General features: G+C 40.4%; 1 protein-coding gene across 1 annotated transcript in view; it reads left to right on the top strand.

Moving 5' to 3' along the window:
• NRXN2 (neurexin 2) overlaps window positions 1-14,004 on the top strand; it is an 858,623-nt gene that overhangs the window by 136,073 nt on the left and 708,546 nt on the right. The window contains exon 3 of the mRNA XM_044270141.1: window positions 12,911-12,940. Within this exon, the coding sequence (XP_044126076.1) occupies window positions 12,911-12,940 (30 nt within the window). The remainder of the gene's footprint in view (window positions 1-12,910; window positions 12,941-14,004) is intronic.

The raw sequence follows: 14,004 nt of genomic DNA, 5'->3' as shown, positions 1-14,004 counted from the left end.
ATAGACCACCACACACTGCTGCAACAGGTCACGGAAAACATCGTTGATGAATTCCTGGAAGACTGCGGGCGCATTGCACAACCCAAAGGGCATAACCAAGGATTCATAATGACCGGTCCTGGTGTTAAACGCGGTCTTCCACTCATCGCCCGCCTTGATCCTTACCAGGTTATATGCCGCCCTCAGGTCGAGTTTGGTAAAGACCGTGGCCCCTTTGAGGCGATCGAACAGCTCGGAAATCAAGGGTATCGGGTAAGCGTTCTTGATCGTGATGCGATTGAGACCCCTGTAATCGATGCAAGGCCTCAACTCACCGCCCTTCTTTTTTACAAAGAAAAATCCAGCCCCTGCCGGGGACGAGGATTTGCGAATGTGTCCGCGTGAAAGCGCCTCCCTCACGTACTCCTCCATGGCCTCATTCTCCACTACCGACAGTGGATAGACTTTGCCACGAGGAGGAACGGCACCAGATTGTAACTCTATGGCACAATCGTATGGGCGGTGCGGAGGTAGGGCAACCGCACGCACCTTATCGAATACATCCCGGTACTCCTCGTATTCAGGAGGCAACAGAGAGTCCGAGGAAGTACACAGCAACTTGACAGGCCCATGGATGCAACTAGCCCCACACTGCGGTGACCACGAGAGGATCTCGGCCGATCTCCAATCGAAAGTCGGATTATGCTTCTGGAGCCAGGGGTACCCCAAGACCACCGAGTAGTGTGGAGACGAAATAACCTGGAGACAGACCGACTCTCTGTGAACGGCACCAATGGCCATCCCCACTGGAAGGGTCTCCTGAGTCACGTGTGGCGGCAGAAGGGGTCTGCCGTCTATCGCCTCAAGAGCCAGTGGGGAACCTCGAGGCTGCAGAGGAATGGAATTGGCGGCAGCGAACACACTATCAATGAACAAACCACCAGCACCAGAGTCCACCAACGCCCGGGTCGTCACCGAGCCCCCGACCCAGGAGAGGACAACAGTAATCAGTGGTTTGTCAACACGGGAAACCGGGGACGAGGAGACTTCACCCAAGATCTGCCCCTGACAGGATCTCAGGTGCGAGCGTTTCCCGGACGGTTCGGGCATGCCAACCGAAAATGCCCACCGAGACCACAGTACATGCATCGGCCCTCGCGTCTCCGGAGTACCCTCTCCCCCTCGGACAGGCGAGCAAACCCCAGCTGCATGGGTTCACCCCCAGACAAGTCATCCCCAGGAGGCGTGGGAGGAGAGGGAGGCACGGGTGGGACAGCAAACGTAGGCGCCAATCTGTTAGAAGACCTCCGCAGGCTCTCTTTAAAGGAAGGTCTCTCCCTGAGTCTGGTGTCAATCAAAATCAGGAAAGAAATAAGAGACTCGAGCTCCACTGGTAGGTCCTTAGCTGCAACCTCATCCTTCAAGGCATCCGAGAGACCATGAGAGAAAGCAGCGACCAGAGCCTCATTATTCCAGCCCACCTCTGCTGCCAGGGTACGAAACTCAATGGCGTATTCAGCTACGGATCGTGAACCCTGTCTGATGGACATAAGGAGCTTCGCAGCAGAGGCAGCACGAGCCGGCACATCGAATATCTTCCGAAGAGAAGCAACAAAACCGGAAAACTCGGCAACCATCGGATTGTTGTTCTCCCATAAAGGGCTGGCCCAGGCCAAGGCCTTGTCCGAGAGCAGCGAGATCAAGAAGCCCACCTTTGATCTCTCAGTAGGAAAGGCATGTGGCAGCAACTCGAAATAAATGCCCACCTGGTTAAGGAAACCTCGGCACTGAGTTGGCTCTCCCCCAAAGCGCTGTGGAAGGGGGGCAGAACCAGTCATACCCCGAAACACCGCAGGCGCAGCAACAGGTGTCGGGGTAGACTCTGGCGCAACAACCGGAGCGGCAGTAGGAGCGGGCCCAGGAGCGACAACCGACCCATCGGCAACGGAAGCTAAATGAGCCGTGCGTTCAAGCAGGGTTTGCAACGCCACAGCGAACCGACCCAACAGGTGATCCTGCTGATCAAGTCTGGCAACCAGCGTAGGTAGCGAGGATGGCCCTGTACCGTCAGAATTCATGGCTTGGTCCTAATGTCATGGAACCATGAACCAGACGTACAACAAGAGATAAGTGGAAATAAGAAGGCTTTATTGAAAATCAAGCTGTAAGGCAAAAGTCCAAACGGATGGCTAAACCGAAGCAGGGTCTTGCGAAGCCAGAGGTCAGGAACCAGAAGGGTAGTCAGACGAAGCCAGGATCAGGAACCAGCAGGGTAGTCAGATGAAGCCTGGATCAGGAACCAGCAGGGTAGTCAGACGAAGCCTGGATCAGGAACCAGCAGGGTAGTCAGACGAAGCCAGGATCAGGAACCAGAAGCAGCAGCAGTCTTAGAAGCATGTGAACACAGGAGGACCAAGCAAGGAACTGAAGCCACAGACCTCCTATATATATGAGCTAGGCATCCAGCTCCTCCCAGTGGGAAGGAGAAGCCGCAGGGTGGGAGGCTACAAGAAACCCAGAAACCAAGATGGCCGCCAGCACATGTCAAACGAAGGAGAACAGCAAGAAGGTAAGACCATGACATCACTTCAGTTTATCATGTTTTGTACATAATTTAGCCATCATCCAAAATCTGTTGGGGATGTCTCTGTATATAGTAGCTAGAGATTAGCGAAGTTATAAAAAATTCCATTCGGCTGCTTTTTCTAAAGAAATTCGATTAGTTACGAATTACTTTGTCACGAATCGTATTCCATTGTATGTAGCGGGCGTAATGATGGGGAACGGCAATCACGCTGCCCCCTATCATTGAACCTCTCAGATGCCACATTCAACGCTGATTGCAGCATCTGACCGTCACAGCAAAGCAGTTCAGAGATTATTAGGGGTTAAAAACAAAAAGAGATGCATACTCACCTCATCCATTTGCTCGTGAACTAGTCACTGATCACTGATGATGCAATCAAGGTGAGTAGAAGCAGCACACAATGGTATCGTCAGAGCTTTTATTAGGAATGTAGCAGCTGTATCAAATACCACGGATCCCACGTAGACACAGAACGATTGAAGGAAAAAAGGGTATTACAGCAGCATCTCCAACAATCTCCTTTATTGGTACTTCAAAGCAAATGTGCAACCAGACAATGCAACGTTTTGGCTGTCCTCAGCCTTTGTCAAGCATGCAATACAAATCAATTGATTCCACATATAAATAGTAAAACACATATAACACCCCCAAATCCTCTCCAATCATCAGTGTATGGGTAGATACCTGCTATCCCAAAAAATATATCTCATTGGGTAGAAATCTCAATGCTTACTTTGCATAGTTAATGATTGCACTTGGGGTCTTACCTCAAAAGAGTTGTCATGGCGGGATGTCACGGTTTAGAGATGTACAGTAAGAGGAATTTCTCAAGCCCTGCTCTCCAATTCAGAAAAATAGAGCTTTGTAACTTTTTTGTTTTATTTGAATAAAAGTTTGATTTATTTTTAAGTAGGGCTTGTAAAATGCTGTGGAATATACCAATATTCCACAGCATTTTACAGGCACTAAAATGTTTTACAACAGTTTACATTTTTACACCACTCATTCCAAATTTGAAAATTGGGTGGGAAAGTGGGCATGGTTAACTCTTAATTGGTTTCACTCCAGATGTATCACCTGTGCCATTTAAAAAAGTTGTAAAAACAGAGCAGTTGGGGTGACGGGCACAAACTGGAGTAACATTGCTAGGCAAAAGTGTCATGTTTAATGGTGAACCAAATTGATAAAAAAAAATGCAGGATTTTATTAATTTTGCACAAATCACAGCAACTACGACTCAAGTGAAGTTCAAAAATTTTCCTTCATGATAAATTCCCCCATGTGTGTCTCTGTGATTAAACAGCCAAACAGAATGCCTAGGGCATCTGTTTGGTTTCACCAATCCTATTTTGAATTTTCATTAAAGGGGTTGTCCGGGAATAAAGAAAATGAAAAAAACTTTAATATTACTTTATAATAAATATATTTCCAAATACCATTTATTATGGCTAGTTTTTTCGGGGGAGCAATCATTAGGGGAAACAAAATGGCCACTGTCCTACCAGTACACACAGAACCTGCCCTAATCACGCATGAGGACAAGTTCATTTACAACACTGAGGTAAAGAGCTACCTCATCCTCCTCTCTGCTCTACTTGTCAGGGATCATGATTCTGAATACAAATGATAAGAACTTTAGCTGAATTTCTGGAAAATTTAGTTCATGGGGAGACATGAAGTACAGAGAGGACGGACAGGACAGACTGTGGTGATATGGAGCTGTGGTAATGGAGCCTGCATACAAGTGCTGCTGCTCATTTACCCCACCATCCTCACTGTACTTCATGTCTCCTTATCATTTCCATTCCCACAGAGCAGAGAGGAGGATGAGGCAGCTCTTCAGCTCAGTGTTGGGAAGTAACTCGTCCTCCTGTGTGATTAGGACAGGTTCTGTGTGTACTGGTAGGCCATTTTATTTCTCCTAGTGATTGCTCCATAGACAAAACTAGCCACTCTAACAATTTAAAGGTATTTGAGAATATATTTAATTTAAAGTAATATTTAAGTATTTTCATTTTCTTAATTCCTGGAGAACCCCTTTAAGTAACAGTGTTAAGGTCTATGGATGTAGATCCACTGTGCCAACCACCAGGAGTGGTTGGCATCTGACCCAGCTGTTTATAAATCAGATCAAATATAATTTTATAGTTAATCATTTACCTTTGATCTTCATCAGTCCTACCTCTATAAATGTAATTGGTATTGGAGACATGATTAGTAAATATAAACACTACTAAACATCACCAGACCATGACTAAATGACACCAGGTTACCTCTTCATGACATCATTGCAAATGAAGGCGACAGTGGCAGTCAATGGCAGGTTATGTAATTGGTGCCATGATACCAAATTTCCTTCTGCTAAGCACCTGGAAATGGTCTGGCCAGAGTCAGGTGTATAATGAAGGTACCACCTGTGTCTGGAGGGTAGACAGCAAAACTGTATGAGCTGCTTATGCTCGTTGGCAGAACAAGCAGTCTTCTCTACTAGTCGTCTGTAATCACTTCTCCCAATACCTCCTACCAGCTAGGTCAGAACCCAGTCATCCCAACTTTTTTTTCTGTGTAAATGGATCCAAGTTCAGCCTTCTTTTCTTTTTTTTTAGTGTAAACCTTAGCTTAGAAATTTGAATGAATCATATTTTTCAAACATATATACAATCTGAGTAGAGATGAGCAAATCGAAGTGGAAGGCGATCCGAATTTCTGGGAAAATTTGAATCGCCTCGAAGCCGTATTTCCTTGTGCTTCGTGTCAGTGAATCGATTTAACCTGAAATAGTGTAAAAAACTAAAAAAATTCTAATTTACCTCCTCCATTTGCTCGCGGCGGGCCGCCAGCCACCATCTTGATTGAAGATCTCGGACGAAATCCCGTGATGAGACGCCGCATGAGATTTTGCTCCAAATCTTCAAGCAAGATGGCAGCGGGTGGCACGTCGTGAGCAAATGGAGGTGATAAGTTTGATGAAAAAACATTTAATTGTTAATTTTACACAGTTTTTACACTCAGATGCCATGATCATGTATAGGGGCGACGCTATCGCAACTCCTTGTCATTGCACCCGCTACTTACAAAAAAAAAGCGCTTTTTGACAAAGTAATTTGACGAAGCAAATTGTTGGATAAAATTCGGCGAATCAGTCAAATCAAACTTTTCAATTATTCGCTCATCTCTAATTCTGAGTATGATCTTTGAAATGTGCCTTTATTCTTCAGTTATCTGCAGTATATTAGTTCAAACAAACATTTAACCTAGGGAGTTTTCCTGAAATAAATGTCACATACGGGTCACCATAAGATATTTTGATGATGGGATATGTCTTTATTATGAGGTTTAGCATTAAAGGGGTTTTCTGGTTCTTTCATGTTATCCTCTATCAACACAACAGGGACAACCAGCAATGATGAGAATGGGGCCCTATACACTAGAGGACCTTCCAAAATGAATAAATCGGCAGGTCTGGTATGCGCAATGCAATCCATTCATCTTTATTGGGCTGCCGAATCTATATCTGGAAGGTGCCATAGAGATAAATGGAATGGCAGTGCACATACTTGACCTACCCATCCTTTCATTTTGGGGGGCCCTGAGGGGTATAGGACCCCAATGTTAGGACCCCAAAGCTCTCCCCTATCATGTGGATAGGGGATAACTTGAAATAACCAGACTACTCCTTTAAGTGGCTAAATAATGCAGCAATGTATGCCATAAGGTATAGAAATGGACAAAATGTATGCAATTCTAATAGTATGGAGAGAGGTAAAAATACAACAGAAAAGGGCCCCAGACAGAGACAGTAAATATTATTTTTATGATTTTTGCATACCTACCACAATAAAGTTGAGAAATAGGAAACAATGGGAATACAAAGGCGACCATTACTCATTACAACACAATATCTACCTAGTCAACCAATACAAACATAAGTAACTATAAATCTCACAAACTTCAAAATAGATTTACGGATATTGGAGTCCTGGATCAAGGGTTTCAGATTCTTCATTTAACTACATTCAAATTGGAAGATGCGCATGTCAGTTGTTTAAAGTTTTCTTCTTTCCTTGAAATATTCATGTTTTTGAGCGACTTAAAAGTTGGACCTTTTTTCAAATGATGGAAATGAAGGATCAGCATAGCTTTGCTGAAGATGAAACAGGAAAGTTTCTGTGGGATCCTGTTTCTTCAACTAAAGAACCATTCAATTGTCCGTCATTCAAAATATCTTAGTTGTTCATAGCAACCAATCAGAGCTCAGCTTTCAATTTTTAAACTGCTTGTCCAAAGTGAAAGCTGTAGTGTGATTGGTTGTTGGCAAAGACCATTTTTCTTTTAACAGTCTAGAATGTCTTCCTTGAAATTCTGAAAAAAAATTCTGAAACATAAGATGTCAAGAATCTGAAACAGGACCTATTCCTACCATGTGACATTTATGTAGTCTTCCTATTAGAGGGACTTTTGGACCCCTAAGGAAGGATGGCTAAGATGTAACTGCTACTGCTAGGCAGCCTATCGCTCCGGTTCACATATATTTCAATGTATCATTTCCATTCTGACCAATTTTCTGTCTTCCAAACTTAAGCGTCTGTATGGTAATAGACAATAGACAAATCCTATGTAGTCATACTCCCTTCTACTTGTCTGCTACTTTTTACAGATTGTATTATATTTTCAGAAAGTAGGGGGCAGTAAGTAGGTCAGTCTACGCAGTTTTTTTTGTCTATTAGCATGAAGACCTTTTGGTAGCAGTTTATCTCCCGTAGGAACAAAGGATCAGGCATGCTGAAATTCAAAATGGCTACTTCTTATTTTACTTGACATCTGCTGGGAGGTTCAGTAGACCATCGTACACATAAAAACCATTCCGTATGGCTTTTGTCTTATGTGAATGACCAGCATTGGTGTCTGAAACCATGGTGAAATGTTCCAAAATCTCAACTACTCTTGTCTAGTTTAGAAAATATGTTTTCAAATACCCTGTTAGGCTAGATTCACACATGCAGTTGTCAGTTTTTTTTTTTTTTTGCCAACCACTGAATTGGACATACAAGGAAGGCAAAGCATAAAACAAATTCACTTCTCTTCACTTTTTTTTTTTTACCCAGCTATATCAGGAACTACATGTATGAATATAGCCTTAGGGCTTCCTAAGTTAATAGTGGGGACATATCCTATCTTTTGAGGTGTGGAGGCACGGACTGAAAAGCCCACAGAAGTGCTTTGTAGTGCTTGTGTGGACTTCTGATCCGTGCCTCTATTCCACAAAAGATAGGACATGTCTATCTATTGCCATATCTCGCGGATAGCGGACCCATTCAAGTCAGTTTGTGGTCAACAATAAAGGCACAGAGCCATTATTTTGATGTGAATGGGGCCTTACTTTTTGCAGTATAATACAGATGAATGGATTGCAATCAAAGTGCAGATATTGCGGCAGTTGCAGAGAGAGCAGAGCCTCTAGGTGTAATGGCAACTCCCCCATTGCTCCTGGAGGCTCATTTTCGCATATTAAATATGATTTCTCTCAGTAATGCAGGCACATATGAACATGGGACCAACACAGATGTCTTCAACTGCCAAGCGTACTGCAACAGGTCAGCCAGTTTCATAGGTACAAATCTGCTGACAGATGCCCTTTAAGTATTACCATGTAACAAGTGATTATGCTTTTCGATTAGATATTTATAGAGACGGAAACAATCTGTTTAACAATCTGTAAATTACTACCCTGATGAAATTGACACAGCTTGGAGCTAATACATTGATTACTTACAGAATCAGAGGTTGCCGTCAAATATGGGCACTGGTCCTTTCAGCTGTACAAGTCATCGCCTAAACTTTAAATGTCATGCGATGGAGAGTGGTGTTTGTCCTTCTAGCTGAGCTCAGGGCTTAGAAGCACGTGTGTAGATGACTGAAAGGCTAGTTACATGTTAACTTATTATTTCAAGCCATTCCTTATGTCTCCGGTGTATTGTTGGGTTGTCCATCCCACTGCTTGTGATTTCATGTGCAGTGTATTTTATGGCATTGTGATGTACGGTAGCACAATATAAAATATTCGTTTATATTGAAGATAATGCCAAATGGCAAACTGTACACCAATGAAAAATAGCGCTTTAGCACGCTTTGTTGTCGTATTTGAAGACAGTTCTGTTATAATAACAATTATCTATGTATGAGTCCAGGTTCACATCGCCGTTATGCATTCCGCTATTGTTCCGTTATACGGAAATCAAAATGGAAGCCTTTAAGAGACAATCTGTTTTGATCTGTTTTAATAGAAGTCTATGAGAAGCATAATGGATCCGTCTGGTTTCCGTTATGCAGGTCGGAGAACAAAGTCCTGTCGACAATACTTTTTTCCTCCTCTTAAAGGCTTCTGTTTTGATTTCCGGCTTATGGATTCCGTTATTTTCGGTTATAGCCATGTTATAACGGAAAACAATAACACAGGATCCACCATTGACAGTAGGTGATTGTCAAAGCTTATCTGCTCTTCCTGACCTCCGACCCCTGCAGAGGTCACAGAGCATGCCTAGATTGCTTGTGTCTATGGCCCATGGTAGCTGCTGTAAAGCATATCTCTAAATGAGTTTAATAGCAGCTTAGTCACAATGGAAATCTACATAATCACATTCAAGAAATTGAATAAAAAAATCTGAAAATAAAAACAGAATATTTAATACAAAAAAGCATATATGTCACTATCTCGTTTTAACTTATAGAAAAAAAAATTGGGTGACACATTCCCTATAAAGGAGTTGTCCCACAAAAAATAAACTACATTTTTTGAATGTCACCAAGATTTGTTTATTCATTTTTTACATTAATTATGAGATAACCCCTTGAAACTTAAGATGAAATGTTCTAAGAATCATATTACATGCACATGACATAATTAAAGGAACTTGAGCATGTCATATATGAAATAACTATATCGATATTTTTCAGAGGAAACCATCAGCCCCTGTTTTATAATACACTGGTTTATGGTTTCAGTTACTATTTATTCCATAAATTCAAGTACCTGTTAATTAGATCTCCTAAACGTAAAGATAACCAATTTAATATGGAGCCATTGTTATGGTTGTGCTATATACAGTAATGCACTTCTGCGTTTATTTCACTGTTAAATCACACAGCTGTAGGCTTTACAACTTTATTGCATGTCAGTACAGTATAATAACCTATAAAAGTTTTATAGTAGATGTTCAGAGTAATGTAAAGATGATTTATTTTATACATGGTATTGCCTTATAGTATGTCCAACACGATAGCTATTTATTTAGCACTGTAATGATACCTGATGGTAGACATTGAGGCGCCCGCATATTTTATAGGGAGCTGCTTTTATGCTATGGCCAGAATGAGATATTATTTGGGATGGTAATTTTCTTGAGTCTAAATCCTTATGTGGACTAACTCTGTGTAGTCTGCCTCTTGTAAAGCCATCCATTCGTGATGGAGACGTCTGTTTTCAGTTTCTGGTACAAGAATAAGATCATTTCTGCCAGCTGTATTAACCTTCATGGGACCAATATCTTGGTATCCTGGTCAAAAGTCTGTGTTTGTGTGGGTTTCTGCACCTCTCTCCTTCATTCTATGGGCAACTAATCACTGTGACACAACCCTCCATATCCTAGTCCTCTAAGGCCCCTTTCACACGGGCGAGTATTCCGCGCGGATGCGATGCGTGAGTTGAACGCATTGCACCCACACTGAATACCGACCCATTCATTTCTATGGGGCTGTGCACATGAGCGGTGATTTTCACGCATCACTTGTGCGTTGCGTAAAAATCGCAGCATGCTCTATATTCACCGTTTTTCACGAAACGCAGGCCCCATAGAAGTGAATAGGGTTGCGTGAAAATCGCAAGCATCCGCAAGCAAGTGCAGATGCGGTGCAATTTTCAAGCACGGTTGCTAGGAGACGATCTGGATGGGGACCCGATCATTATTATTTTCTTATGTTATAAGGGAAAATAATAGCATTCTGAATACAGAATGCATAGTAAAATTGCGCTGGAGGGGTTAAAAAATAAAAAGATAACTCACCTTAATCCACTTGCTCACGCAGCCCGGCATCTCCTTCTGTCTTGATCTTAGCTCTGTGTAGCAACAAGGACCTTTAGTGATGTCACAGTCATCACATGATCCATCACATGATCTTTTACCATGGTGATGGATCATGTGATGTCCGGAGTGACGTCACCACGGGTCCTGTTGCTACACAGAGCTAAGATGAAGACTGAAGGAGATGCTGGTTACGCGAGCAAGTGGACTAAGGTGAGTTAAATTATTTTTTATATTTTTTTAACCCCTCCAGCGCTATTGTACTATGCATTCTGTATTCAGAATGCTATTATTTTCCCTTATAACCATGTTATAAGGGAAAATAATACAATCTACAGAACACCGATCCCAAGCCTGAACTTCTGTGAAGAAGTTCGGGTTTGGGTACCAAACATGCGCGATTTTTCTCACGCGAGTGCAAACGCATTACAATGTTTTGCACTCACGCGGAAAAATCGCATGTGTTCCCGCAACGCAACCGCACATTTTCCCGCAACGCCCGTCTGAAAGAGGCCTAAGAGAGCGGGGGCATCTCTTGTTGAATCAATATCGGTAGCTGCAATGCAGTCAAACTTAAAAAGTTCCTACTAATAACTAGAAAAAAAGATCTGACACAAAGAGTAACTTGAAGTTCATTGGCCTAAAGCTAAATATGTATTGCAACCCCTAAATACTGCATGTTAGTAGAAGTTATGGTCTCCTCTTATTTGGCCCCATCATGCCCTCTGCACAGACACTTGTCATGTTCATTTCGTATATTTTCACTTTTTCCGTGTTGTAAAGTTCAAGAGGTGCGCAATGCACAGTATCAAAATATGTAGATGTCTTTATATACTGAATCCACAAGTGGTATGAAAACTGTGACTTTTAAACCATTAAGCATATGTGAAACGATGCTAGTTGGTTCAGTCTCCACATTATTATAAAAAGTAGATAATAATAAATATAAAATGACAGAAAATCTACGATCCAATGTTTAGGCTTTGTCTGCTTCTGACGACTGAAGTGAATGGACCGAGCTACCAAAGCAAACATACTCAATAAACCAGAGTGTCACAGTTTCTTGAAATAAAGTGGACCTTTTTTTCCTCTAATGCAGGAAAAAGTAAAAAAAAAATATTTAATGTTCCCCATTTTTACTATTCAATGGTGAAATGTGTAATATATTATATTGTTATGCTTTCTATTGTTTGTATATATATATATATATATATATATATAAAATGTATATATACATATATATATATATATATATATATATATATATATAAAAATAATTGTTTTATATAGCAACATCGGTGCAGTGATTGCTGTTCCCAGGATGTATTCTATATTCTATTATGCGAGAATTAATTTATTCAAATTGTAATACTGTACATTTGTATATTATTGCTTATTTATTACGCAGTTAATATAAATTCATTGCATATTTAGTAAATGCTCTACATTTTCTATTTTTATTACTGTTTGAAATAATATGTCTAATGATAGTGTTTTTAAGATAGCTGTCACTGACAATTGTTTTTTATTGACAGTGCATTGCACAGTGTTATGATGTGAATATGTCAAGTGTGTACTTACATGAAACAAGCATTCAGGATATCTTTTTCCTCCTCACTTTATTCTGTTTATTGTATAATGTATCTTTTGACAGTAGCTGTTACACTATTGCATACAACACTCGGCTTTCTTTGCCTTACGTTGTATATTTTCTATGTGTGTTTCCATCCTACTGTATATATATGAATATATATAAAGAAAAAGCATTTGGCTCTTTTTTATTTTAAGTTTTTATATTAGCTTTTTTGTTATCTACTTTATATTTTTATCTCTTTGTATATTTTATATTATATTTTATTTTTCCCTACCCCCTTCTTCCAAATGCTTTTTCTTTTTTCAATGAAACCAACGCCAAAAAATCCATATCTCTCTCTTTTATTTTAGTTTTTTTTGGCATCTCCCCCTCTCCTTTTGCTGATCCCTATCTATATCCACTCCTCACCCTTACCCATTTTTCCCACCCTACCCATAACTTGGGGTGAGATGCCTGTCACAAATTAAAAACACAATTAAAATTCATCCCCTTGAACCCAAACTTTTAAATTGTGGCATTTGAAAACAAAAAATTCTTTATAATTTTTAATTTCTTTTTTGTGACGTTACTCTAAACTTGTCGTTTATTCGTTTTTTTTTCTTTCTTTCCTCCTCTATCCCTCTCCCCACTACCACTCTGTTCTGATTTTTAACCCATCCCCAAAATCCGAAGTTCCAGCACATCTGACGTTAAGCAACCAAGGTACGGATTTAATCCACTTTTTTTTTCTTTCCCTATTCCTTGATTTATTTTTCAACCCTTCATGCTGTCTCTATCTCTTCTTTCAATATCTCATCACTTTCGTCTTTCATATTCTTTATCTTTCCTTTATACGTGTCTCATGCATCATTGGTTTCAATCACATTCCACTATCATGTATATCACTGGGGAAAAGACAGGCTGTCGATGTATTCTTTCAGGTTTTATTTATTATTTCTTCTTTGTACTGCTCTTTTTTCTCCTTTCTTCTCTCTCTTTGTACTGTAACTTCCTCCCTTTCTTGTTTTCTCCATTCTTCCATATTTCTATTTTCTGGCTTCATTCCTTTCTTCCTTCCTTCCAATGAAGCAGGTAGACATTCAAAGCGAACTAAGCAACAGAGGCTGTTCAGAAAAGAACAAATAAGGAATTAAAGTGAACCGCCCTGTGATCTTGTACTGTGAAAAATTAAGAATTCTAATCACTGTACTTCTTTAACAATAAATACATAAAAAACATAAAATAGCATATGGATAAAAGAAATGTGGACTAATAAAATATATACACAGAAACAATATATTTTCTGCTCTGCAGCTGGAATTAAATTTCATAATTTTTTTTATTGAATAAGAAAAGTAAAAAAATTAATGCAGTTAACTAACTTTATAAGTTAATTGGAATAAAATAAAATATAAAATAGTTTCTTAAGGGAGCAACTTGCTATGCTGTGTTAATGTTATTAAGCACAATAACAGTAAGCTAATAAAATGTAGCCTATCCACCTATCAGACTCCTGATTCCTGAACTCTCATTTGGGAGAAAGTAAGCTCCTGGCTTCTGACTACATGATCTTCCTTGTCAAGCAGCTGATAATTTAGGGCCTATTTACCATATATGCAGCTTCCCTCCTAATTGCGGGTCTAAGGGCTGCCCGGTGGATACAATAGCATACTATGTAGTTACATTCTGTAGTTACAATCCTAATGTTATTATGTCTAATAAATACAGGATTTAAAAAAAGATATACATTTTTTTTCTACTGGTTACAAATTCTGCTTTAATGTACT

The sequence above is a fragment of the Bufo gargarizans genome, chromosome 10, assembly GCF_014858855.1.
Source record: "Bufo gargarizans isolate SCDJY-AF-19 chromosome 10, ASM1485885v1, whole genome shotgun sequence".
In the NCBI taxonomy this organism is placed as follows: domain Eukaryota; kingdom Metazoa; phylum Chordata; class Amphibia; order Anura; family Bufonidae; genus Bufo; species Bufo gargarizans.
Note: the sequence above shows the minus strand (reverse complement) of the source record. Positions and strands in the feature narration are given on the sequence as shown.